Genomic DNA, 26,883 nt, shown 5'->3' with positions numbered 1-26,883 from the left:
TCACATTCATTCAATTTTTAACTTCTGGGCAGGGAAGAAAGGTTGTTTCCAGAAGGATTTTATTTGGTTTGCTGCTTCTGGTGAAACAGGTTAAAATCTTTTTAATAAGATAACAGTACTTTTAATCTGTAAAGCACCACTTAAACAGTATTGCACACAGGATACTGTATTTAATACGTTCATTTATTATGCAAGTAGCGTTTGATGTAGTGTCTTGAACACTGTTAGTTTTTTAATGTGATTATTATGTTTCTGGAGGCTAGTGCGGGTGCGAGATTAGTGAGATGTAAAAGAGCAGTGTCCGTATGGATTTCCATTTTGCATCGTTTATTGCTTCGTGATGCTGGAAGTGCAGACTATTTTTTTTTTTTAATTATTAACATATTCTCAGAACTTTGAGATTTCAATATCTTAAATGACAGAAAATTCAGTTTTATTCCAATTGCTTCTGTTCAATAAAACTCTTCTATTTATTTATTGTTTTTCCAAGTATACTGAACTGAATTCAAACTCAGAGGGAGGGAAGAAATTTGATTTCATGTAAACTTATCTTGCATTTAAGCCGTGAACAGTGGTATACTTTTTCCGCAAATTTCAAAACTTTAGATAAAATTATACCACACATATTACACCATGCATTCAAGAGCATAAGAATATTGATCATGTTCACTGTATTTTTTGTTCCCATAATTAAAGTTAAACATTGATACTTAACTGTTATTAAAACTTCTTAGAAGATGAAATAAATCTAACAAAAGCAATTAAAGGAAACCAAAATGCACTTGGTAATTTACTGTGTTGGAGCTCAGCACAACTACCTTAAGGTGGATAATTATTCTTCACCTCTTGCAATAAAATGCTGATCAGCCTTTAGGGTGAAAACTTCATGAATTCCTTCAGTTTGTAATGTTTAGTACTTATAATGGTTAGGAGAAAGCGTTAAGACTTGTCATCTTAAAATGAACAAGAAGTTTGGCATGTAGGTTGTTAGTTTTGTAAGCTAAGTGGCAGACTGACTTGTGATCCTAGGCAGATGTCAAGCACTTTATTTAATAAAGAAGAAAAACCAAAATTCTTGTACCCCAAAACTGATTGTTTACCATTGGAAAGTAATTAATGAAGATTTAAGGTCTTGGTCTTTTCCGTGTGTGTGTGTGTGTGTGTATGTTTCTTGGGAAATATTAATTAAACTTAAAATATGACAAATCAATTATATATCATGAGAACCGGCAAAAAACCTTTTTCCTCCAGTACAGTTCATTGGGTCTACGCTGCAGGAGCTGTCAACAAATTTTGAGCTTAATTGTGCATATAATACCATTTTCCCTTTTTCCTACTGTTGAATGAGGCCACCTCTGAAGTGTTACAGGAACAGTGCATACTATTTAAAGACAAGAAGCAAAGAATACTGTGTCCAGCTGAAAGTGCAAGGGATTCCTGAGATATGTATAGGCTTGGTCTTTCCACCAAGCTGCAGTGGTTTAACTGAAGGTGTATGTGTGAATAATGTTAATTCTTTTTATGCTATCATGTAAACTAAACACATATAGGCCAGTTTTAAACCAGTGTAAGTGTGTTCACACAGGATTTTTCACTGAACAAAATCAGCTTTAAACTGATTTTAGGTTTGGTCGTTTTTTAAAGCAACTTGTCGTAAGAAAGACGTTAAATAAACAAATTACAAATTGGGTTATGATGTCTACTCCTAATAAAAATGTTCTTGGGATTTTTAATGGTCCGGACCTTTGCTTTATCTCTAATCCGAAAGTTGGCACCTCCAGTAACATACTGGTTCAATATTGGCTCAAATGGTAGACTGACAATTATTGAATCGCCTAATGACCCTGTTTAGTTTGTGAGACCAGACTTGTTCATAAGTTACCAGGCTGCAGGTTCATGAGGATTTGGATCTGTAGGAGAGTAGAAGTGCAGGTGCTAACAGAAAACTTTATCCACCAGCCACAGCACATGAAACCTTCAGCCTTGTAGGATAAAATCTGACAAAAGTGTAGCTGCTGATGTCGAAGATTTTCTCCAACAGCAACTGCTGGTGCATAAACTTTCAATTTTGAAGAATAATTGCTAAAAATGATCTTAAATCCATTTTTCCTCCCAGAAACCTACAAATTATACCAGATTTCATCCGAATTCACCTGCCTTCCATATTTTGTGTAGATAGACAATATTTTGTAAAAGTGATCGGTCAGCAATGACAGGTCACATTGCCAAGGACAATTTTCCGCCAGAACTCAAAAAGAGAAAAGTAGTTGTAAAGAGAAAATGGGGGAAAATACATAGAAAATTCAAGGGGCATAAAAACTGAAATTTCACCCCAAATGACTATCTACTTCTAGAGAAAAACAAACATTTTACATTTTAAGTCCATTTAACAGTGCAGCCCTAGCTATGGTGTGTCTACCAGCTAGTTACACAGCTACTCAGAGTACTTTTTAAAGAAAAGTATTTAAATGCCTAGGTAGTGTGTCAAATTTAAAATACCTTCCTGCCAAAATGAACAAGTAGAAAAAATAAAATGGTAGTTGAAAGATTAGATTAAAGTTTAGATTTGTATGATAGACACTGTAGCAGATGTCGACAGTAGGCTGAATATTAAGGATTTTTTTTAAAACAGTAACATTTGTGTCTTTTAATCCTTTTCATGTAAGTTTTAAATAATATACATTTACTAGTGCAGGCGCTGTAAAGGCAACTAAGACTTTCATGGAGGGGAATATTTTACTCAAGAAATCATGATCTGAGCTAAACTGCTGAGAACAAACATGGCAAACATGAAGTGACATTGAAAATAAAATGACACAGACCCCTTAGCAAACTCCTGTAGATTTTCTGGATGTATGTAGTAAGGAATATAAGTTTGGGAGATCTTTTTCTTCACAACGTTTGTTTTGCATTGTCAGTTTCTTCAAATATTAATCACATTTTTATTATACTTTAATATGGCATTTTTTAGACTAACTGGTTAAATCTCAATATGGAAATGAACTCCAGGTGAATCATCTTCCAGAGATCTGAATTAACGAGATAGTAATGGCTCATCAAAAGTTATTTAGTTATTTTATTTTAGAAAACTTGCACTTGTTTCACAGTTATTATACGTGTCGGAATTTAGTAAAAAGAATTTTAGTCACATTTTATTTAATATGGGAGATCTATCAAAATTTCTAATGCTTGAGAAGTAATAGAATACAGGGATTTTTTCATTTTGGTACCTATAGATGGGACGGATCCTCTCTATTTAGCAGGCAAATTTTCATATTGCGCCCATTTGTGTATTTTATAATACTTAGTCCTGCCACGAGTGCAGGGGACTGGACTAGATGACCTCTTGGGGTCCCTTCCAATTCTATGATTCTATATTGTAACACACAACTCTACTTGATTTTTAGTACAAATGCTTCAGTCTAGCACAAAGCTAATGACTTCAAATCTTTCTTTTAGTTTCCAATATATATTTTAGCTGTAGGTCCTAAGATTGTTTCATACTAATATATTTCTAGTCCAAAATTCAGTATTATGAAAAAGCGTTCATTATGAAATTGTTCATTATGAAAAATTGTTTTAGAAATCTAAAATTAATTTAAATTCTGCTTTAAAGATTGATCTTTAGTTTGTGTTTAATTTGTTCACATTGATTTTTGGTAGTGTAGGGCAAACATATAGTATACTGAATAAAATGAACTGTTACCCTGTGAGTTAAAACATGCAAATCTTACTCATGCAAATTGCATTGACTTAAACTACCCACACTGGTTTAAAAAAAAAATCTATTCACCCACCATTTAACATGGTGATGATGATGAAAAAAGTGAATAAATTCTCTGTTTATGGCTAGATTTTTATTTTAAAGATGATGCTTTTTAGTGATTGTTTCATTTGAGACATAATTTGATATTTGCTCTGTTTCTGTGAGTAATTTTGTGAGGACATTTTTATTGCCCTTGTGATATCTCCTATTGAAATTTCTATCATTTATAATCTAGGTGACTGTGGAGACCATGTCGTCATAATAAACACGAGACACATTGCATTTTCTGGTAACAAATGGGAACAGAAAGTATATTCTTCTCACACAGGGTAAGTGTTCCATGATTTGATAGTAAATGCTCAAAGAAGTTAGTAGTAGAGATTGATGCTGAAGTCTGTTTTGCTTAACTATAAAATGTGAATTCAAAGGAAATTCCTCTTATGTGGGTTATAAATCTTGTGTTCTGTTAAATGTCTCTGTCCACCCTGGCACAATATGTATTGCTAGGGAAATAATCTGAGATACAAGATGTCAGAAGAAGGCATAAGTTAAATTTGCCTTGCAAAACAATCTTACTGGATGGAGGTGAAGCCAAAGAACAGGAATATCATTTTAATTAAATAGCAAAACGGATTTATTTTTTTTTTTGGTCTAAAACACTAAAAAAGCCAACTAAACAAAAACCAACAATTTAAGAGGAGTGCAGAAGTCATCTTGAGTTATGTCAGTAGACCAAAGGGCAAATAGCAAGATCATTTTCCAGTGCAAACAGTTTAACTGAATAAAGATAAAGAAGGCATTTTGATGTTAACAAGATTACATCTGAGTGATTTAAACCTCTCTAAAAATCACTGAGAAAACTTTTAAGACATGAGGTATTATGGAGACAAAATTGATGTATATGCTTCAGTAATGGTTATTTCCCAAGCTTCTGTATTTAGCACTGGCAGGAATAATTTGTTTCTGGGTGGAATTCTAATCAGTCAGTCACAGCAAATAAGAACAGTTGCTCCCATGTTTCTAACATGACCACGGTAGTTGGTTTATCTCTAATTATTAAAATAGATCTATTCTGAAAATGAATAAATTGTATGGAAAACATAAAAGTGGAGTAGAGGGAGGGAATTGTAGTAGTATTGAAATAACTGCAGTTTTCAGTGAATATTCTATATGTATTACTTGTACTGACAATATTGATATTTTCAGTTCTTAAGATTTTATGAATGGAGCTGATCCATTGAAATAATAGAAAGTCCCCCATTGACTTCAATAGGCTTTGGACCAAATCCATAGTTCAGATTAGTAGTTGGAAAAAATACCAAATTTGTAGGACCTGATAAGATTTATAACTGCAGTAAACCCATCATCTTTCCCCATAAAGCTTACAGTCTAGGTAAATGATAACTTGTAACAAGTGGACAAGACAAACAAAAGTAGATTGAGGAACAGAGGGCAAGGTAATGAGAATAAGCTGTTTGTTGGGATAATAGCTTGTGCATGATGTAATTTGCAACCTGCCTAGCTGTGATCAGCTGGCAATTTTTTATTTATTTATTTTTAGTTCAAACTTTTCAGCTTTGTGTATTGATCTGCTTGGATCCATGAAAGGCATTTATGTAAAATTTATAATACTCAGGTAACATGTTACAAATATAATTCAACAATGAGTATTAGTGAAAAAGTGTTTACAGAATCAAACACTGTATTTGAAAAAAAAATCTGTCTTTTTTAACTGTTTTATTTTGTTTCCCTATCTTAATATTAAATATGTTCTTTGGCTGTTTTTTAGTTATCCAGGTGGCTTAAAACAAGTGACAGCAACGCAGCTTCACCTAAAAGATCCAACAGCAGTAAGTAACCTCTTTTTCATTTTAACTTTTGCTTTCCTTAGTTAGTTTAGGGGAACTATTTCATCATATTGACTTGCTATTCTTCTGATGGACAAAAAACTGAATCAAGCTCTTCCATTTGCCCTTTCATCAAACCTTACTTAGAAAAAAAAAACAAAAAAACTCTAGTTACTGCAAAGGTGGAAAATAGAAATTTTGGTGTTTAGCTTGTAGTTTGGATCTCCTGACTGACCAGCTACTCTCTTCTCCACTGTATCACTCCTCTATTGTGAGTTCTGTCTTCCCCTTCCCACCTTTTTCTTCATGTATTCACTCTTTCACCTTCTCCTCTATGCTCTCTCTCCTCTTTGGTATGGGTTCAGTTCAGCTCATGCTTAAATGCTCTCCTAAACAGGGATACTTTACTGAATTGGTGGCCTAAATCTGTGTCATCGTGTCTGTTTCTCCTCATGCCTTATCTTTCTACGTTCCTTCTTTCCTCTTTGGTTTTTGTCCTTTTCCCTGATTTTTCTCTCCCTCACTCCTCCTGTGGTGGCCTCCCCAGCCATATGGTATAGGACACTGGTGAGCCACCTGCAGGCCACATGTGGCCCATCAGGGTAATCTGATTGCAGGACGCAAGACATTTTGCTGACGTTGATCGTCCACAGGCATGGCCCCTAGTGGTCGTGGTTCTCTGTTCCTGGCCAATGGGAGCTGTGAGGGGCCGTGCCTGCAGACAGTCAACGTCAGCAAAACGTCTCACGATCCACAATCAGATTACCCTGGTGGTCCGCAGGTTGCACACAACTGGTATTGGAACACTGTTTATTCTTTTCAAATGCAGCCATGTTTACTGGTTAAAGTGAATTAGAATTCTGCTCTTCTTGAGGTGGGTGTATCAGACCGAGTGGGGAGTACTCTGCTTCTTGCTCTTACATGCACTTTAGACAGCATGAGAAATGGAGTGCAGACCAGAGATCCTTCACCAGAAGAACTCCCTGCTGTGGGAATAATGCTCCTACACTGGATTACCATTTCCAACCTATTACACAAAACTAGAATAACATAGGGGGAACTAGTCAAGAGGGTAAAACAGGTTAATTTAATCAAAAATCAGTGAGATGGTAACTACTGTGAAACTAATGTGTTTTGTATTAACCTTTAGTATGGAGCTAAAGTGTGACAATTTTAAGGACAATTATTTCAACAGAATATTTATAATGCTGTGCTTTGTAGCTAAAACTCTGGTTCATGTTATGCTATTCAAATGGGCAAATCAAGGTTTTTAACTTGGTTCATTTTTGACTGACTTCAGTTTTAAAGATTTGACTCGTTTCATAAATCACCCACCTCAAGCCAGTCTTAGCAAAGTTGTACATTGCTTAATAATCCTAGTCCTTTCTTAGCAGCCAGAAGGAATAGTGCTGATTTTAAAAAGAGAGTGCAAGACAGTACACCTGTTTTCCAATGGTGTATCCTGAACATATGATGTATTCAAGAACTCGAAAATGTTGATCATGTTGAACTTGGGCCCCTGGGTAAAATCTGGGTTCAGCGTGTAATGCATAAACAGGATACTACTACTTCTGCTGAGGGAGAAGATTAATAGGTATTAATTGATAGTTTAGTATTATTGATTGCCAAGATTTTCAAAAAATGGAACCTTAACTGTGGATTTAGGCATTTAACTTCTGGTTCCTATTTTTGAAAATCTTGCCTGCTCTGGATATATAAATATGAGCTTTATGACACTAACTTGGGAAAAACATATTGGAATCTATTCCCTTGTTTTTACTGAGAGTTGTGGACATGCAGCGCCTCTGAGGATTAGACCCTGAGGGTATATCTACACTGCAATTAAAAACCCAAGGCTGGCTCATGCTAGCTGACTCGGGTTCATGGGGCCCTGTTTAATTGCGGTGTAGACGTTTGGGCTCGGAGTAGAGCCTGGGCTCTGGGACCCTGTGAGGTGGGAGAGCCCAAGCCTGGGTGTCTGCACTGTAATTGAACAGCCCCTTAGCCCGAGGCCTGTGAGCCAAAGTCAGCTGGCACGGACCAGCTACAGGCATCTAACTTCTATATAAACATACACTAAGACACAAATCCATTAGGGCCTGATTAAAAGCCCAGTGAAGCCAATATAAAATTCCCATTGACTTCGAAAGGATTTGGCTCCAGGACATTTATATAACTAATTTAAAAACACTTGATCTAATCACACCAGATTATGCCTCTGTTGAAATATTATTGTTTGTATTGCAGTACCATCTAGGGGCTTGTCTATACTTACGCGCTGGTTTGGCGGCTGGCAATCGAACTTCTGGGTTCGATTCATCACGTCTTGTCTTGACGCGATAAATCGAACCCAGAAGTGCTCCCCATCAACTCCAGTAATCCTGCTTGGTGCGAGGAGTATGCAGAGTCGACGGGGGAGCCTGCCTGCCCCGTCTGGACCACGGTAAGTTTGAACTAAGGTACGTCGCCTTCAGCTACGTTATTCAAGTAGCTGAAGTTGCGTACCTTAGTTCGAATTGGGGGGTTAGTGTAGACCAGGCCTCAGAGATACAGTTATGCACCAGGATCTTGTTGTGTTTGGCACTATACATATACAGACCAAAAAGACAGTCACTGCCCCCAAAGAGCTTTGCTGCTTGTAGTCAGCTGTCTAATTGTACTCAATTAAAGCAAAACAAAAAAGCACTTAAAGAAGACGCTCTAATATATCTGTACTGACTACCTAAACTATTATTAATTCCATGTCTAAAATGTCTCTACTTTACAATTTTTGTTTGAACTTCAGATATTAGTAGCTGAACACTGGGAGGCACTATAGCCTAATTTATTTGTAAGGGCCTGAGAACTGAATCCCTTCTGGCATTTACTTTGAGTTTTGCTTTTCTTGCCAAACTCCCATTGTTCCCAGAGAAATTCATCTAAGACAAATTCAAAGCATTACCAATAGTTAAAACATGTTTGACAAAGACTCAGCAAATGGTAATCGAATTCAGAACTTCATCTTATTTAGCGAGAAATGTGTTCTTGTGTAACAACCCTCTAAAGAACTCTGGGGGATTAACTCATTCTGTGTTCAAAGCAAAAAATCTAATTTGATGGTTAGATCAGGAAGAGATCAGATTTCCGTTTTTGTCACGTTAATAATTTAGAATAGTAGATGGTAGTTTAGTATGTCAAATATTCTGTCTGTGTAGCTATTCTTGTAGATCATTCTGATCTCGATAAGTTTAGTGTACCATGATGACGTAACAAGTAGTGTATCTGCAACCTGTACAAACAGTGACATGACAAAAAAATAATACAGTTAGCTGAATGTGCATGAAACTGTTTCTGTGAACAACTTGGATGCGTATTCTAAATTTTTTACCTGCATTTCACAGACAACAATATTTTGTAACTACGTGAAATGGCAAGGATGAAAGGTAGAATGGCCTAGTGGCCCAAGGACAGGACCGGAATTATAGGAAAAATCTATAAATACTACAAGGTTATACTCCATATTGAGTTGGTTCTGTGATATTCATTTATAGTTAAGAATCTATCCAGATTAGCTTCTGGTAAATTTAACTTGAACAATATTTTTGGAAGTGGAAATCTATGCTAATTCACCCTTTATTTTGCTATAGACTCTAGATATTTAAGAGGAAATTTCATACTCTAAATGTAATAAAGGCACCCAAGAAAGATTTTTTGTCTCAAAGGAGAGTAGAAACTCTTTACCCTCCACATTCCATTAGCCCTCTTTTTTCCTAAAACTATGTCCCTATTACCCGCTCACTTCTTTCTCTGCCTGCTCCTGCCCGTACTTCTCAGTTCCTCTCCCTCCTCTTTTTCTTAGCTTTGATCCCTTATTTCTTTCATTCTCTGCCCTTATATTTTTTATCTCTCTGCTCTTCCCATTGTCTCTTTACTTAACCATACTTTTTTATTATTATTATTATTATTATTATTATTTGGATGGTCCCTCCCCCGCCCAAACATTGACATTCTCCATGCTGCTTCAATACAAGGTCTTGTTTAAACAACATATTCTAATCAATGCTCCACTTTGTATTCCGTGCTATGTCTATACAAGTGCAGAACACAAACCTGTTATTACAAAGTAACTAAATTATAGCATGATCTCATCAGAATTAGTATGAAAATGTTTTTTTTATTAAACCATCTATCAGTAAGGTTAGCAAGTTCAACAAGAAAAATCCTATTTATATTCTATCCACTTGCACAAATAGTATTAATAAGTATTCTTTAGCTAGCAAATATGTAAATTAATTCAAAGCTTCTAAAACATTTTTAATGCTAAATAGATGTGCTGCCTGTAATTAGCAAACTATTTGCTTTCACTTAAAACATGGTAGAAGTTATTTAAATTTAAATGATTAAACAATGAATAGTATTACATATTAAACAGTATTAAATGTATTAAACAGTGATTTGTCAGTACTTTTGAAATTATTAACTGTCACAGTTGGGGTGTGGGCAGTCAGGACTAGTGGGTGGAGCCGGAGTCAGCTCTCGTGAGCCACAGGTCAGAACTGGAATCAGAAGCCAGGAACTAGGCCAAGGGTCAGAGCCAAAATCAGCAGCCAAGAACCAAATCAAGGCAAAGGAGCAGGATCTGTCATAGCAGCTGGCTGGGAATCCACCTAGTTGTATGAATAACTTCCTGGTATCCCCTCCAGTGTTAACAATTCCCTTGTTACACATGGAGTAAGGGATATTCAAAGAGGCCTGCACATCCCAGAGCCTCACAGTGAGGCACTCAGATAAGATCACAGGAGTTCTAGCTTCTAGTGCTATACTCAATACATATGTTTTTTCAGGGGGCATGCATGGGGGCAGGGAGCAGGGGCATACCCTCTACTCCCCCCCTGCTAATTGGTGAGGGTACAGAATTCCTCCAGCTCTGGAGGCACAGAACATGTCCCTCCGAAGGCAGTTAAATTTAAATGCCTGTGTATGCCTCTGTGGTCTGGTTTTGGTACAGTACAAATAAGCAATGGCCACGTTAACACCACCTTATACCGAAAACTCACCGACCGCTACGCCTACCTTCATGCCTCCAGCTTCCACCCCGGACACACCACACGATCCATCGTCTACAGCCAAGCGCTGAGGTACAACCGCATCTGCTCCAACCCCTCAGACAGAGACCAACACCTACAAGATCTTCACAAAGCATTCTCAAAACTACGATACCCACACAAGGAAATAAAAAAACAAATCAACAGAGCCAGACGTGTACCCAGAAGCCTCCTGCTACAAGACAGGCCCAAAAAAGAAACCAACAGAACTCCACTGGCCATCACCTACAGTCCTTAGCTTTCACAGACCTTGGGAGGCAGGCCAGTCCTCACCCACAGACAACCTGCCAACCTTAAGCATATTCTCACCAGCAACCATGCACTGCACCATAACATCTCTAACTCAGGAACCAACCCATGCAACAAACCTTGATGCCAACTCTGCCCACATACCTACACCAGCAACACCATCACAGGACCTAACCAGATCAACTACAACATCACCGGCTCATTCATCTGCACATCCACCAATGTTATATATGCCATCATGTGCCAGCAATGTCCCTCTGCTATGTACATTGGCCAGACTGGACAGTCACTACGCAAGAGGATAAATGGACACAAGTCAGATATCAGGAATGGCAATATACAAAAACCTGTAGGAGAACACTTCAACCTCCCTGGCCATACAATAGCAGATGTAAAGGTAGCCATCTTACAGCAAAAAAACTTCAGGACCAGACTCCAAAGAGAAACTGCTGAGCTCCAGTTCATTTGCAAATTTGACACCATCAGCTCAGGATTAAACAAAGACTTTGAATGGTTATCCAACTACAGAAGCAGTTTCTCCTCCCTTGGTGTTCACACCTCAACTGCTAGCAGAGCACCTCACCCACCCTGATTGAACTAACCTCGTTATCTCCATACTGATTTATACCTGCCTCTGGAAATTTCCATTACTTGCGTCTGATGAAGTGGGCATTCATCCACGAAAGCTTATGCTCCAATACTTCTGTTAGTCTTAAAGGTGCCACAGGACCCTCTGTTGCTTTTTACAGATTCAGACTAACACGGCTACCCCTCTGATTCTTGGTTTTGGTAGGAGCCACAGAGAAATGGCAAGTTAAAGCAGCAAGTGATCAGCCTGCCTTCATTTTACACCATTCTGATGCATGGCAGATCTAATTGGCTCTAGAGGAATTGCAACAGATGGTCAGAGTAAGCAAATAAATTGTTCTCTTAATTCCCTGGATAAGAAGTTTTAATGACTCTTAAATTGGCCCTTCAAGCTTAAGAGAAACAGTGATGGAGTTGGCTTGAGGCAGATCAAATCTTTCACATTTCAGAGGAATTCTACTGGGGAAAGCCAAATGAAGCAAACAAGTTTCTACTCTGTATTCTGAAACAGCCCAAGTGGATCTCAGACATCTTAATCTGTGTCACCCTTTTACCTTCAATCTTAACCTATTTCCAACACTTCAGATCTGTAATCTTCTTGAATTTTTAGATGCCAAACATTTTGTCCCAGTAGATCAGAATCCACACACCTTAGCACAGAAGGGTTTCCTATGCAGACAGTCAGGCTGAATACCAAAGAAGAAAGATCCTGGGTCTCTCCGGCCACAGAGAAACTTAGGGCTTGTCTTCACTACCATAAGTCAATGGAGGAGTGCTCTCCCGTTGACTTCAGTACTCCACCTCCCCGAGAGGCAGAAGCTATGTCAGCAGGGGAGCATCTCCCACCAACATAACATGGTGTAGACACCATTGTAAGCTGATTTAAAGCTATGTTGACTTAAATTACATAATTTATGTAACTTAACTAGCATAACTTAGATAGACTTACCTCCCTAGTGTAGACCAGGCCTTAGGTCATGTCTGCCCTAGCGAGCTTACAGTGGCACAGCTGTACCCATGAAGCTGCGCAGCTGTAAGATCACTCGTGTAGCTGCTCTATGCCTACGGGAGAGAGCTCTCCCATCGACATAATAAAACCACTTCAACGAGCAGCGGTAGCTATGTCGGCAGGAGAAGCTCTCCAGCCGACATAGCGCTATGCACAATAGCACTTCTGCCGGCGAAATGTACAGTGCTCTCAGGGTGTTGTTTTTTTTCACACCCCTGAAGGACATAAGTTTTGCCGGCATAAGTGGTACTGTAGACATGGCCTTGATCACACTATCCCCAATATGGTAAATTGAGAGATTTATCTTTGGAGCACAGGAAGGGAACTCTTCTGTATTTTCCATCCTTATCTGGAAATGAACTTTATTTTTATATGCTTCCGGGTCCCAGTTAGATTCCAGACAGTTAATTCTCAACAAAGTAGATAGAAACCAAGAAACTCTTAAGTTCCCAAGAAATCTTATTCAGCCTGTAACCTGAGTTACTCTGCAGAAGTCTTTATGTCAAGTCAAGAAAGAAAGTCTTTGGAGGACTTCTATCCTCTTACAAACATGTTCCTTGTCAATGCTGACTTAAATGTTCTGGCTGTCTTTAGGAGTATCTTTCAGGCAAGTGACAGTCTAGGAACTCCTTCCTTTAATTGGAAGCAAGCTTTCAAAAAATGAAAGATGGCAACAAGCCATTTTGATTAGCATGTAGATGTCTGGATAGACATACCCCTTCATCACAATCTTCTTCAGATCTTTGGATGGATGACATATTATTCAATAGAATAGTTTTGATCACAGCATTTTTGCCATACAACTTCTTTCCTGAACTTTCCACTTGCTGGAGCTATGAAGTACCATCATTATAGAGTGAAATTTAAGTATTGCTAATATTTCTGTCTAACAAGTAGAGGAGAGTGGCTATTAACTTGTGAACCTTTGATTTTGACCTTTTTTCCTCAAAGACTGAGCTCTAACCAAAAAAAAAAAAAAAAAAAAGTCTGAAGGAGTTATCAGAGTCATCAAGCCTGTCTTGGCAAATTTTTGTCTCCAAAACCAGGTGATCAGATCTGTGTTTTAAAGTAACTATTTCTAATTCTAACGTTCTTGGTTGTGTCTTCTACACTGGCAGTTTTAGTGAATCCTTCATATTGGGCTTGCCCATATTGTTCAGGAAGTGTTTAATGAAGAAGAAATTACCCTTTCATTTTTAACCTTTCACTTGACTTCCTTAGATTAAGTGCAGATTGTTGGACAATCCATGGATTTTGTTAATCACACATTTCTTCTCTAGTTTCAGTGGTGATAACCTCCTGTTGCCATAGTTTTAAAATGATTTTCCTCTTCTTCAGTTTTGTGGTGGTGAATCAGGTCATGTGTAGTACCACCACTGACTTCCTTTGGGACCTCTGTTGGGGACAACTTTAATTTATGCCAAGGGAATGCATTGACTTGCACGTCACTGGACCTCCCAAACTATGTCCCTATCTTGCCAATATTGCCCACTATTTCTGCTGACTACCTGGCTGCACACTCCCAACCTTCCCAATGGTGGAGTCTCTGCCTGCCTGGGGTTCTGTGTCAGGAGTTACACAGCTTCTGCTGATTTAACCCTGAGCAGAATCTAGTCCTTCATCTTTTATTAATGAATGAAAACTGAGTTAGACCAGAATCTTTCTTAGTTGAGCCATTTAAACTGTTCCTTTATTTGTGTTTCCAATCTTCTGGGCAACTTGAGCAAAGAAAATTGCTTTAGGATTGTTGGTGGGGTTTTTTTACATTTTTTGAAAGCAAAAAGCAGAGAGGTTATAGTAACTCTTCACTTAAAGTTGTCCCAGTTAACGTTGTTTTGTTATTACGTTGCTAATCAATTAGGGAACATGCTCGTTTAAATTTGTGCAATGCTCCCGTATAACGTTGTTTGGCAGCCGCCTGCTTTGTCCACTGCTTGCAGGAAGAGCAGCCCGCTGCAGCTAGCTGGTGGGGGCTTGGAACCAGGATGGACCAGCAGCCCCCCTATCAGCTCCCCTAAGTTCCCTGTGCAGCAGCTGCCCAGCAGGCTATCAATTGCCCACAGTTCAGCTGTCCCTCCCCCCACTGCCATGTGCTGCTCCTGCCCTCTACCTAGGAGCTGCTCCCGGGAGCCTTCTGCTTGCTGTGGAGTGGGGGGGAAGAGAGAGGGGCTAATGTCAGGGTGTCTCCTTCCCCCCACTTACCCCATCCATAGAGCAGGTGGGAGACACGACCGGGTTCTGCTGTCTCAACTTGCTGATCTACTTAAAAAAGCAATGTACTTAGAGTGGTGTCAGCGTACTTACAGGGGCAATGCGTCGCTCTCTCTCTCTCTCTCTCACAGGGTGTGTCTCTGTCTGCCATGCTGTTTCCCCTTCCTCCATTCGGGCTGCCTTGTAGTGTGAGGCTACATTAACAACAATGTGTTAACCCTTGAGGGCTCAGCCGAGTGCTAGTTCATCATTTAGCAGTAAGACTTCCCTGGGAAATATCCCACTGTCTTCCACCCTCTGACTTCACCACTTCAACCCCAAGCTTCACAATCATCATTGCTGTGTACCGTATTAAATTGTTTGTTTAAAACTTATACCACCCACACACACACAGAGTATATGTATATGTGTGTGTATATATATGGATATACACACACACACACACACACACACATATATGTGTATGTGTGGGTGTATATATATAAAGTTGCATTTTTCAGGAACATAACTACAGAGTTAAGCAAGGAGTTACTGTATGTACTTTCCATTTGTTTATTTGCAAGAAGCAGATGTTTTGGAACCCAAAGGCAGTTTTTATAACAATAAAATATAGACATTTTAGTTCACTTGCATAATTACTGTAAAGTTTGAGACCAGAACTGTGAAAGTTTTATGCCTAAAGTTTGCACCATACATCTTTTGAGGTGCCTAAAAATGGAAGTGGCTAGACTTTAAAGCAATGAGTGCCTGCAACTCCCATTGACTTCAGTGGGATTTATGGATGCTTTGCACTTTTGCAAATGAAGCTACTTTTGGATAGGTGCCTAAATATGGATTTAGGAGCCTAATTCAGACACCTCAGTTTGAAAGTTTTGGCCTGAAATAAATATTCACTAACAAATTTCACTATATTTTCTAATTGAAAATATAAGCAAAATTTAATTGACACTGCTTATTTAGTTGTTTCAAAAACTTCACATGAAAATTAGTGAGTATAAAACAAGTCTAAAGAAGTGAGAAGTAGTGTATGTGAGTTGGCCACAATTTTTAGAGGCTGTGTTGCCACTGACAAAGAATTAGTGGTTGACAATTACTCAGAGTGCACTTCACCTACTAAGAATAATTATAAAACAGGACAAGATTTAACACTGGCAATATGCTGTGAGGAAGCCTGCCATAGAGTCATTGCCTCAATGTATGCAGCTGCAGGCATTGAAATAAGGGAGCTTAAAACATTCTTACTTTTTGAATGTTATTTAAAAATCACTTACGTGCATAGACTTGTATTGAATCTTCATAATGATTACCTTTTGGAAGAAAAACCTGGAACAGAAATCCTTACAGTTGATCTTTGAAAGACTATGCAATTTGGGTCAGGGAAGGCAAGGAGTAATTTTAGGCTAGTAATACGCATATCAAAGGCTGTTTGTAAAACATCAAACATAGAGAGTTTTCTTTTAAAACTATGGGGGAGGGGGAACAGTTTTTAATAAACCAGAGCAAAACTTTGAAGCCTGGATTAGTAGAGACATAGAACTGAGTATGCTATGGATTAGGGAGAATATTGGAACAGGATCAAGTATCTTAGAAGTTTGAATACTCTCAGCAAGACTTCACAGATGGTTTAATCTCTGGTTTGGTTGTGGATGAAGACAAATTGCTTTTACTATTCTTAATCAGTTCCTCATTCTGAGCCCAATCCTGCAAAGTGTGGAAGGCTCTCAATACCTTTCAGGATTGTGCTCTCTGAAGGATATCAATTTAAAGTACTTCAGTAACTCTAGAGTTTTAAATAGTTGTGCAGAGCAGTAGTGGGGAGTGAGATGGGTTGGATTGGGAGTGAAATACAATTAATATAAATAAATAAATAAACACATTCAAATAGCAGGGAAGTGTTAACAGGAATCAAACACTCGAAGCCAGAGTGATTCAGGTTCTCCTGAGTCTTGAAACACTCCCAGTGGAACCTAAATAATTAGAAGAAAAGCATTATGACTAAGCAGGAAAGAGAATCAGGGAGTTGGTATGAAGAGGATTTATGTAAATTTGATGTACGGACAGCAGCTCTGTCTAATCTAGTAAAAAATCCCAGATATCCTGAAATTCTTTTAGGTTCAATACCCTTTAGCTGAATCTTTCGTATCCTGCATCCTTTGTGAAGGCTAGTCCATTCAGATAAATGTGGTGTGAAGGTATGCTGCTAGTGTTCTAGGATTCTTCGCTTCTTAGTCACTTCCATGTACTTTCTCCTGGGACCTCAGTCAATTTATTTAGTACTTCCCAGGATAGCAAGTGGCATTGTTCTGTTGATGACCACCTTTATATTTCTTTTACTTATTCAGTGATTCTTTTCCAGGAAGCAGCCACTTCTGGGTGTGACAAATGTATATAAGGCAATATTAGGCTACACGTAAGAGCCAGGCTCTATCAATCACCACCAACGCAAGTTGAAATTTTTAAGTCCTAATGTATGAATCCTCTCTAGAGTTATTTTAATAAAAAGGTTTTTCATACTAATAAAATGCTAGTTTTGCACTAGCATATCTGACAATGTAAGAGTTTACTAGAGCAGGTTTAAATGTAATCCAGTCCTGTGTACATAAATGGTTTGTTTAATCAACAAAAGTCAGATACGTTAGTGTAAATAAGCATTTCTGGGTTATACTACTATATTCATTTCATTGTAGTTTAAGAAGCAAAATTTGAACTTTTGAGACTTGAAGTGAATATGTATCCCAGGTTTTGTTTTGTTAATTTTTTTGGAGACCCTTTTATTGGAGATGTGAGCAATCCATTTAAAATTAATGTTTTTGGCACTTTCATGATTTGCATCTAAGGCTTTAGAAATAGTTAAATTAACGGCTCAAAAATGTATTAATTGGCCAACTTAAACAAAAGTGTTTTAAGACTAGAGGTAATAGGTAAAACTGTATCAATCAAAAGAAATTCCAGATTTGAGAGGGTGTACACCAGTTTAATGCTTTGAACCCAAGAGCTTCTGTAAATCTGTAGACTCTGTTCATCAGCTATAAATCTGAAGGCAGGGCTCAGTACATAAAGTAGAATGAGATAATTGAAAGACAAGATTTTACAGTGTTTTGTAAAACAGGAGTGTTGTTGTTGTTTTAAATAGGATGTGAAATCTTATTTGTTGCTAGGACCATGAGTAAAGAACTGGTGGAGTGCATAAACAACTGTACAGGATTGGATTTGATGGATGCTGGCTTAACAGTACCCATCATAGGAACTTTGGCCGCAGTCCTGCTGAGAGAACTAGGTAGGCAGGCCCTTTTGCCGAGATGGAGTCCCAGTGAAGTCAATGGGGCTCTGTGCGTTTCTCATTGTAGAATTTGGACTGCTGTTGTTTAAGGGTTTTGTTTTTTTTTTTTTTTTAAATCTAATCACCATCATCACATTAAAACATCATTTTAACTGGAATTCTGTTTATTGGAAATGTATAGCTAAAATATAGGAAAATTCTCTTTTTTACTAATTTTAATGAAATATTGAATCCATATGCACATCTTCTATGAACTAGAGAACAACTTTCTTGGAATTCTATAGTCTAATCAGTTCCTTTGTTGTAAAACTCAATTCTATTTCTTTTGTATTCAGGTAACAATATCAGAGCCCTCTTATAGCTAAAGTTTCACCTTGTAAATGACTCTGGTTGGTGCTGCTTTTTACATTGTTCCTTTTTTATATTACAAAAGTAGCCAGTTCAAATTCTGTTAAGCTTAATTTTTTTATTAAAACTTCTGTGTTTTCTCGCCAGTGCAATTAGAGCTAGATGTTGGCTTCAGCCAGGGTCCTAAGCAAGGAAAGGATATAAGCTGCACCACTCTAGGAGAAGCTGTTACTCAGAGATAAACCTTTGGGTCTGATGGAGCCATATTGACCTCTTATTAGTCTTCCTATCTTTCCTTCGCATCGGGATAGTTTGCAGTTGTTCCTTTAATATTGTTTCCTTGATAAATTGTAAGCTTTCTTGAACTCCTTTATCCCTTAGAAACTTTCTTCCCATAAGACATTACCTACCAGTTCTTTGAGTTTGTTAAAATGTGCTTTTTTTTAGTTCGTTGTCCTTATTTTGCTGTTCTCATTCTTCCTTTCCTTGGAATCATGAAATCTATCATTGCATGATCACTTTCACTCAAATTCCTTGAACTTTCAGATTCACAATCACTTCCTCCCTATGAACATATCTAGTCCTCAACTGCAAATATAGCTCACTGCGGAAGCTTTCCTACTGGGAAATACGATGTTATTGTCAGAACTCAGTGATCGTCAACAGGATTAATTAATTATCACATCAAATATATCAGTTAGTTTAGAAGAAAAAGTTGTCAGTGCTCTCTAATCGTGAGCAATTAAATTATAATATTTAGAAAGGATTCTGTACAATGAGGTGGCTGTGATAATTAAGGTTGCATAATGGTTTCCCTTCTTCCCCATCATAGAAGGTGGTGGGAACTTCCACTGTACATGTCTGCCTCTGTACAGGCATTATGCTACTAGGGCTGGTGAGTGAACAGGTACCCAGCCTTGCTCCCTCCAATTTCTGCTGCTCTTTTGACAGTTGCCAGAGCCTCTGGCCTCTTGGAATGGTCAGGCTGCACCTCAAGATGGTGGTGGATCTCTTGCCTGTGGAGGGAGTTGTTGAAGCAAAGTCTGGGATCTGGAGGAATGGGCAGGGGGAAGCCCAGCCTACCTGTTTCTCATTGGTTCTGCTCTTTTGGCATGTCTGCTTCATACCTAGATGTATATTTTTTTCATAATATGTATGTCTCTTACAGATTGTTAAACTGGCTATTTATAGAATGCTTCCAAAGAACCTGCACAGAAGAACTATGATGCAGAGGCTGCACCTCTTTCCAGAAGATGTAAGTCAGTAGCTGTACTTGGTTATGTTCTGATTTCTCATGCTTTGAGGAAGTATAGATTTAGTTATAGAAATATCTCCCTTTGTGAGAAAAAGCAGCTTGTTTCTTTTATAGCTAAAAACAGTTTGAATATTAATGTTTTTTCTTTATAACTTCATACAGCTCTGAAGATTGTCATGCATTAGAAGGCTTATTGTTCTGTATTTTGGCTAAAACAAAGGGCCTTTTACTGAACAAGATTATTCCTAACTGGAAATCAAGATAGAGTACTGTATCTGTAAACTTTGGTTCCATGAACTGGTTTTCAAAATTTAAGGCCTGGTCTACATTAGAAAATTAAGTCAGCTTAACTATGTCACTCGGGGTATGAAAAATCCACATCCCTGAGTGGCATAATTAAATCAACCTAGTGTAGACAGCACTAGGTTGACAGAAGAATCCTTCCGTTGATCTAGCTACCAACTCTTGAGGAAGTGGATTACTTTCACCAATGGGAGAACCCCTCTTGTCACTGTAGGTAGTGTCTACATTGAAGCACTACAGTGGAGAAGCTAAGTTGTCAAGCATAAAAATGAGTCTGTGAATTCACAACCCATGGGAAAAGTCTCCCCAGGTTATTTCCAGAAACCCAATAAAATCTCCATAAGCTACTAAGAATCTTCACTGTTCAAGGTTCATCAAGCTTGCTTCTCAGGGAGGGACAGAACTTGCTAAACTACATCACAAAGCATAATGCATCCATATAGGAGGGAGTTTGAACCCTGTTGCTCCCAAACCAGAAGGTACTCATTCACCAGACTACTCCACTAATCAATATGTATATTAACGTCAGGTTCTGGGGTGCAATCCAGACTAGTGAAGGATTGTGCCACTGTCTGACATGTAACCCCGAGTGCCTCAAAATGCTCTGCTGCTGTAGCTCTCATGGCTGGATGCTTCCTGCCAGTGTTCAAGCATGCCCTGAGTGTCTTTGTGTTAAGCAGCCCTGGTTTAGCGCTCTGATTCCAGCAGCCTACTTGCAACATCACCGCCACACTTTGGTCTCCCCCAGCTTTGGTTACACCTGGCAAGATGATCCCAACATCCCCCAGTCCTGAATTTTCCCAAAACTGTGTGCTCTGCAATGTTCATCCCTCTCTTCGACCGTTCAGAGAGAGAGTCAAGTTCATTTGTTCCTTTAAAGAAACAGTTCCCAGCAGCTTGCCACATTAACTGGCGTTAACGTTCACTTCAAATCAAGCACAACACTAGGATGGTTTAGATTAAAAGAAAAACAAGTAAAATAAAAGGAGATGGGATTTTAAGTGGGTCACATATAAAGGATAGAGTTAGGAATGGTTACAAGCAAATAAAAGTGAAAAATGCTTTCTAGAGATTAAATCTTAACAAAGGAAACCACAGCCTTTGATCAAGGTAGTTTCCTTACCAATCTACCTACCAGTGACATGGCTGACCAGCCAGTCAGGATCTCCCATAGAGTCCAAAGTGCTTGGTTCCTTTATCGTCTAAGGTGAAAGATAGCTTTGGGTTCTTCACCCATTTCTTTTATACTCCAGTGAAGCTTTGAAATGGATCCTTTTGAAGGGTAGCCCCAAAAGTAAAGTGCGTTCAAACTGGGGGGAAGATGACATGGAGTCTGGTCATGAAGGAAGTTCCAAGCTGGTTTCTTTCCGCTCTGGTGTTTGCTAAAATGCATATTGATTTGTTTTTTCAAATCTTCTCCCCTTGCTATGATGCTGAGTGATTGTCTCCTCCCCGGTTGGTTTGATGGTCCTGTTTATCTTTTATGTAAATTGGATTTCCATTGTCTTAATGTACCTTGGAAATACCTTCCAGGTGGCAGAACAACATTCCTTTATCTAGGGTGTGGGTAACTTTAGCCCTGCCTGGCATATACACTTTGATAACATACTTTTCATTATGTTTGTAATTTGAATTTGCCCTCCATACATACACCACACAATAATGTCAATGATCAGTATGTTGTTAGCTTTTTATTGATATCTTACACGACACCTACTAGATACAGGTAATAACATTAGTGAGTTGACATACATTCAACTGATCAGGCCTGCTGAAACTCGCTACCAAATGCCAATGAGCATCTTGCAGATGCTGTTAGGGTCACAATTAAAAATGTTGTTTCTGTACTAAGAGTAATTGTAATACTATACATTGTGCATGGGAGCCAACGCACAGCAGCCTTACGCTGGAAATTTATAAAAATGACATTCTAACAAATGTAGCCTGTGTACTCAGAGAGAAAATATGAGAGCAGTGATCAGGAAAAAATGCATATGTTTATTCTGTACACCATCGTTTCCTTTCTCTGTCTTAAATGAAGTAAAGATGCATGTTAGCGAAAGAGCTAGACTATTACTTTCCATATGAGGTATTTTAAGTCAAGCAGTGACCCATAAATATATTGTGAACATGACAGCTGTGGTTTCGGGGGAAAACACAGAGCCTGATTTATATTTTCATTTTTGTCAAGGTTATAACCCAATAGTGTATATAGATCTTTCTAGCAACAATATGTGAAGTACGTTTCTGTGCTTTATTAAATAAACGCCAACACCCAGATCTTTAGTGCTTAGCATATGCACTATTGTCTTGGGGTATAATCCATAGAAAGCATGTCAGTAAAAAGAATTTTTTTTATTGGCATTTTGTGTAGCAAAAGTGTGGAAAAGTAAGCTTGACTGTGAGCTGGATTAAGGAGATCAAAATCATATTGTGTATATACCTTTAGTGTCTGATAACATCCTTCCCCCCCCCCCCCCAAATCAAACTGTTACATAGATTATTGATACCAGTAAAAGTATTAATCTCTTGAGTTTCATTTCTTGGAGCAAGCTTATTATTTCTGAAGGCTTGATGAGTACGATCTAGTACATAATGCTAACTGACTTGGATCTGACTGCCTTTCAGACTACTTCTGTCCTTCGGCCTTTAACCTTTTACTTCATCAAGTCAGTTACTATTGTCTGAAATTACTTTGAGATGCTTTGCCGTTTATTCCCAGGTTTGAACTCCAGTGAATGGGTGGCAGGGCTCTTTTTCTGAGGAACTCAGTCATGCAGTTCGGGGGGTTGGATAGCTCAGTGGTTTGAGCATTGGCCTGCTAAATCCAGGGTTGTGAGTTCAGTCCTTGAGGGGGGCCACTTAGGGATCTGGGGGAAAATCAGTACTTGGTCCTGCTAGTGAAGGCAGGGGGCTGGACTTGATGACCTTGCAAGGTCCCTTCCAGTTCTATGAGATAGATATATCTCCATAAATTATAAATTATGCATCTGGTGGGAATGGAGTTCTGTCTGGTCCTGTCATTGTATTGGGATTTCTTTGCATTATATTGTTTAACTGTTGTCTTTTTTTTAAAAAAAAAAGACATGTCAGCAGCTTGGATTGGCATGTTATCGATGTTGATATGTTTAATTACAGTCAAGACTGTAAACAGCTTTTCTGGATATATGTTGTTAGGTTCTCATGCTCAATGGTCTGTATTATAGTTCTTCAAATTCCAGCTCAGCTAGAGGTACTAACATCATTTTGCAGTAGTCTCCATTATGTTGATTAGATAGGTTGATTCGTTTAGCACTGAATCCACTGAACTGGTGGAACAATGTTCTGAAAAGCGGACACACAAATACAGTATTTAGGATTCCCCTTTGGAATTTCAGTGCTTGCAGGGAAGATTTATTGCTTAAAAACTGGAAAGCTGAGAATCATTTATTATCTTCTACCTCAGGTTATCCCAGAAGACATACGTAATAATCTTGTAGAGGAGCTTTCTCAGCCACGCCGAATCCCCAAGAGGCTAGATGAATACACACAAGAAGAAATAGATGCCTTCCCAATGCTCTGGACTCCGTAAGTATCTTAAAAACCTTTTAAAGGACATTTATGACTGTAGATGTCATGCATCAACCTTTAAAGAAACAGATGAGAAAAAGGTTGATTACCCCTCTGAGGCATGTCAACTTTTCATATTTATAAAATATATAGTTTTGTGTTCAGTTTATACATTCAGTTATGTTTGGCTTTTTTTAGGCATAGATTTTCTGCTTGAGGAGGAAATGTCTGTAGTAGAAATAGAGCTCAGTGGCAACTTTCCCTCTCTTTGTTTTTGATATAAAGAAGAAGTGGGGCTAAAAACTGTATCTGCCCATTCCTGGTATATGACTCATAAATGTAGTGGATTCTCATTCATAGAGAGAACTCCCTTAAACTGCAGATTGCATTGTACACCAGTACCCAGATATAACGTGGTAAAGCAGCGCTCCAGGGGGGCGGGGCTGTGCATTCCGGCGGATCAAAGCAAGTTCAATATAACGTGGTTTCACTTATAACGCAGTAAGATTTTTTGGCTCCCGAGGACAGAGTTATATCAGGATAGAGGTGTATTATACAATCTTTAGACATAGCTGAAAGAAGCCTTAACTCTTTATTCTATAAGGTGAAATAATATAACAATAAATATGATTTCTCTCTGGATATTATATGTGGGGAAAATTTAATTTTACTAAACCACAGACCTTCAGACCGAATATTGTCAGAAAGCATGTCATTCATTCACTTTGATGAAAACTTTCTTTTCCATGGAGATGTGTTTTTGTTTCTTCTTTTCCCCATAAAGGTGCAGTAATACATATATTACATGTCAATGTTAGAGTATGTTTCAGGTACTAGATTAAAATTCTGGTGAGGAAATTCTAGTAATGTTACAGGGAAAATTATCCCTACCACCCCCTATTCTCTCTGTTTCTTTCTTTTTCCTTCATAACACTCTCATATTGCCCTGCTTGTCTCCTCAGGCTCCTCAGCACAAAAAAGTGGTATATCAAATTAAACTGTATGACAGCCTCCATTTTCAAATGTTAGTAAATAGTCATTAACATGAAAGGAAAAACAGTATTACCAGGAAACAGTGTGCTGCGGGGAAAAACTACAACTAAATTATGGCCTCCTATCCCTTAGCCTGGTGAGGGAAAGAAGCCCAGGAGGTGGAAAGCATGAGATATAACATTTGCAAAACTCCCAGCTTCCCAAAAATCTCAAGCGTTTACACTCCCCAGGTCCCCTACCATTGGAGCCTTGTTACAGGGGAGGTGTTCGGCACCTTGCTCCCTGCCCCACCTATGTAACATCTTGCACAGATCTTGATCTGAATATCCTGAAAGGTGCATTTACTTTGCAGCAATAATCTATGCTAATTTTCCCCTAAAAGCAAATAGAGACTGAATTTATACCAGAATTAATCCTTGATGTATCCATGAACACACTAAGACATTTGTGTGGAATATACCAAAACTTAGTGAGACAAAATATACCTAACCTAGGTGTATGTAGTTTAAAAAAAAAAAAAGTCATGTCATCCTTTAATTCAGATTTAAAACTGGTGAATTTTAATATTGGCAGTGCACATCGTGCAGTCACTAATTATTTCTTTATTAGCGTGCTTTGTGATTTAGGAAGTGACATGGTCTTGGGGCAAGGAATGAGAACAGATTCTGTGTTTTGAAATGTAACTTCTTGGGAGGATTTAAACTGCCAAATGCTATGTAAAGACAACATGGAATTACCAACCAATGTAAATATCACTTTGACCATTTCTACTTATTACTATTCCTAATATTTCACATTTGTGATGCATTACTGACTGAGTCCCCAGTCAGGATTAAAATCCCAGTGTGCTACACACTATATAGATGCATGTGAAGAGACAGTCTCTGCCTCGGAGAGGTTACAATCTAATAAACAAACACTAGAAGAGAATGGGGAAGATCATATTTATATAGCCTAGCCATGCAAATGACATGATGGTTCCAAATCATTTAAAATGGCAAGGGTTTTGTTTGTTTAATATATACATAAATATAAATGATTCCCTATCTCAGCAAGCACTGCAGGTCCCCTACCTAGCCAGCATGGAATGCTGGGATAGGGGATTGCTGATGCTTATTTGTATCACCACTACAATTTTTAAAAGGTGATATTGATAGGCAGCAGGCTGCCAGTGCTCTTTAAAAGGGAAGAGCCCAATATTATAAACAGTTACTCCTCTGCATAGTCCCACACTTGGTCTCATTGGTTCCAGTGCGACTACTGGTGAGAATGAGCATTCACATGAGAATAAATAGTTTGCAAGATGACACTCTTAAACAGTAGCAGCTTGTTCTGTGAGAAAGTTGGGACTATGTCCTGCAAAGTGCTGCACACTACTGTCAGGTGCTGATCACCCTTGAGTCCTATGGAAATCAGTCAGAGTTGAAGGCAAAGGGCAGGCGTGCTCTTTACTTTGTAGGATGAAACCGTTAGTACTTATGCTTTGACACTAGTATGTAACGGACTTGCTTTTAGTTTTAATGTTTGAGTGATTGCTACAGATTCTTAATACTGTACTATAAATGTGATTTAGATTGTACTTCTACTTAGTAATGATAAAGCATCGGGTAATAAACAAAAAGTCTTCTCAAACAAAGCAATTGACAACAAAGAAAAGAGGAAATACATTTTAAAATAGAAAGTTCAAAAATATGAGGAGGTGCATTACAAAATGTGGGTTATTGAACAGAAGAGAACATTCTACTTCACAAAAATAGTTCCATCAATAGCTCCTCAGTATAAAAAAGGAAAGGCAAACTGTTTAAAAATATTTTATTTTTACAAGTAAGAGAAAATCAGTTTTTAACATTAATTTAAATAAGGAAAAGACACTAGGCTCCTTTTAAAAATTTATTCAAACAGTATTTGCCATCCACAAAAAAAGTGCATATTTTCTATATGATAATGTAAATGGGAATATTCATCTGTCACACTTGACAGTAAATGCAAAACAAAGGATGGAACTTCTCCAAAACATAATTTAATATTTTTTAAAGAATTACATATACCCTTGAAAAATAGGACTGCATAATATAAACTGGACCTGTGAGAAGGATTAATTTGTATACTGGGACAGGCCTGCCCAGTTCCCATTACATACTCATAACTACAGGTTTCAGAGTAGCAGCCGTGTTAGTCTGTATCCGCAAAAAGAACAGGAGTACTTGTGGCACCTTAGAGACTAACAAATTTATTAGAGCATAAGCTTTCGTGGACTACAGCCCCCTTCTTCGGATGCATCCAAAGAAGTGGGCTGTAGTCCACGAAAGCTTATGCTCTAATAAATTTGTTAGTCTCTAAGGTGCCACAAGTACTCCTGTTCTTTTTGCGGATACAGACTAACACGGCTGCTACTCTGAAA

General features: G+C 38.2%; 1 protein-coding gene across 1 annotated transcript in view; it reads left to right on the top strand.

Annotated features, from left to right (window-relative positions):
- Positions 1-26,883, top strand: part of MRPL13 (mitochondrial ribosomal protein L13) — a 53,385-nt gene that overhangs the window by 8,370 nt on the left and 18,132 nt on the right. Inside the window, exons 3-6 of the mRNA XM_034763536.1 lie at positions 4,002-4,095; positions 5,556-5,616; positions 19,551-19,637; positions 23,386-23,507. Coding sequence (XP_034619427.1) covers positions 4,002-4,095; positions 5,556-5,616; positions 19,551-19,637; positions 23,386-23,507 — 364 coding nt within the window. The remainder of the gene's footprint in view (positions 1-4,001; positions 4,096-5,555; positions 5,617-19,550; positions 19,638-23,385; positions 23,508-26,883) is intronic.

This window comes from Trachemys scripta, chromosome 2 (genome assembly GCF_013100865.1).
Source record: "Trachemys scripta elegans isolate TJP31775 chromosome 2, CAS_Tse_1.0, whole genome shotgun sequence".
In the NCBI taxonomy this organism is placed as follows: Eukaryota; Metazoa; Chordata; order Testudines; family Emydidae; genus Trachemys; species Trachemys scripta.
Note: the sequence above shows the minus strand (reverse complement) of the source record. Positions and strands in the feature narration are given on the sequence as shown.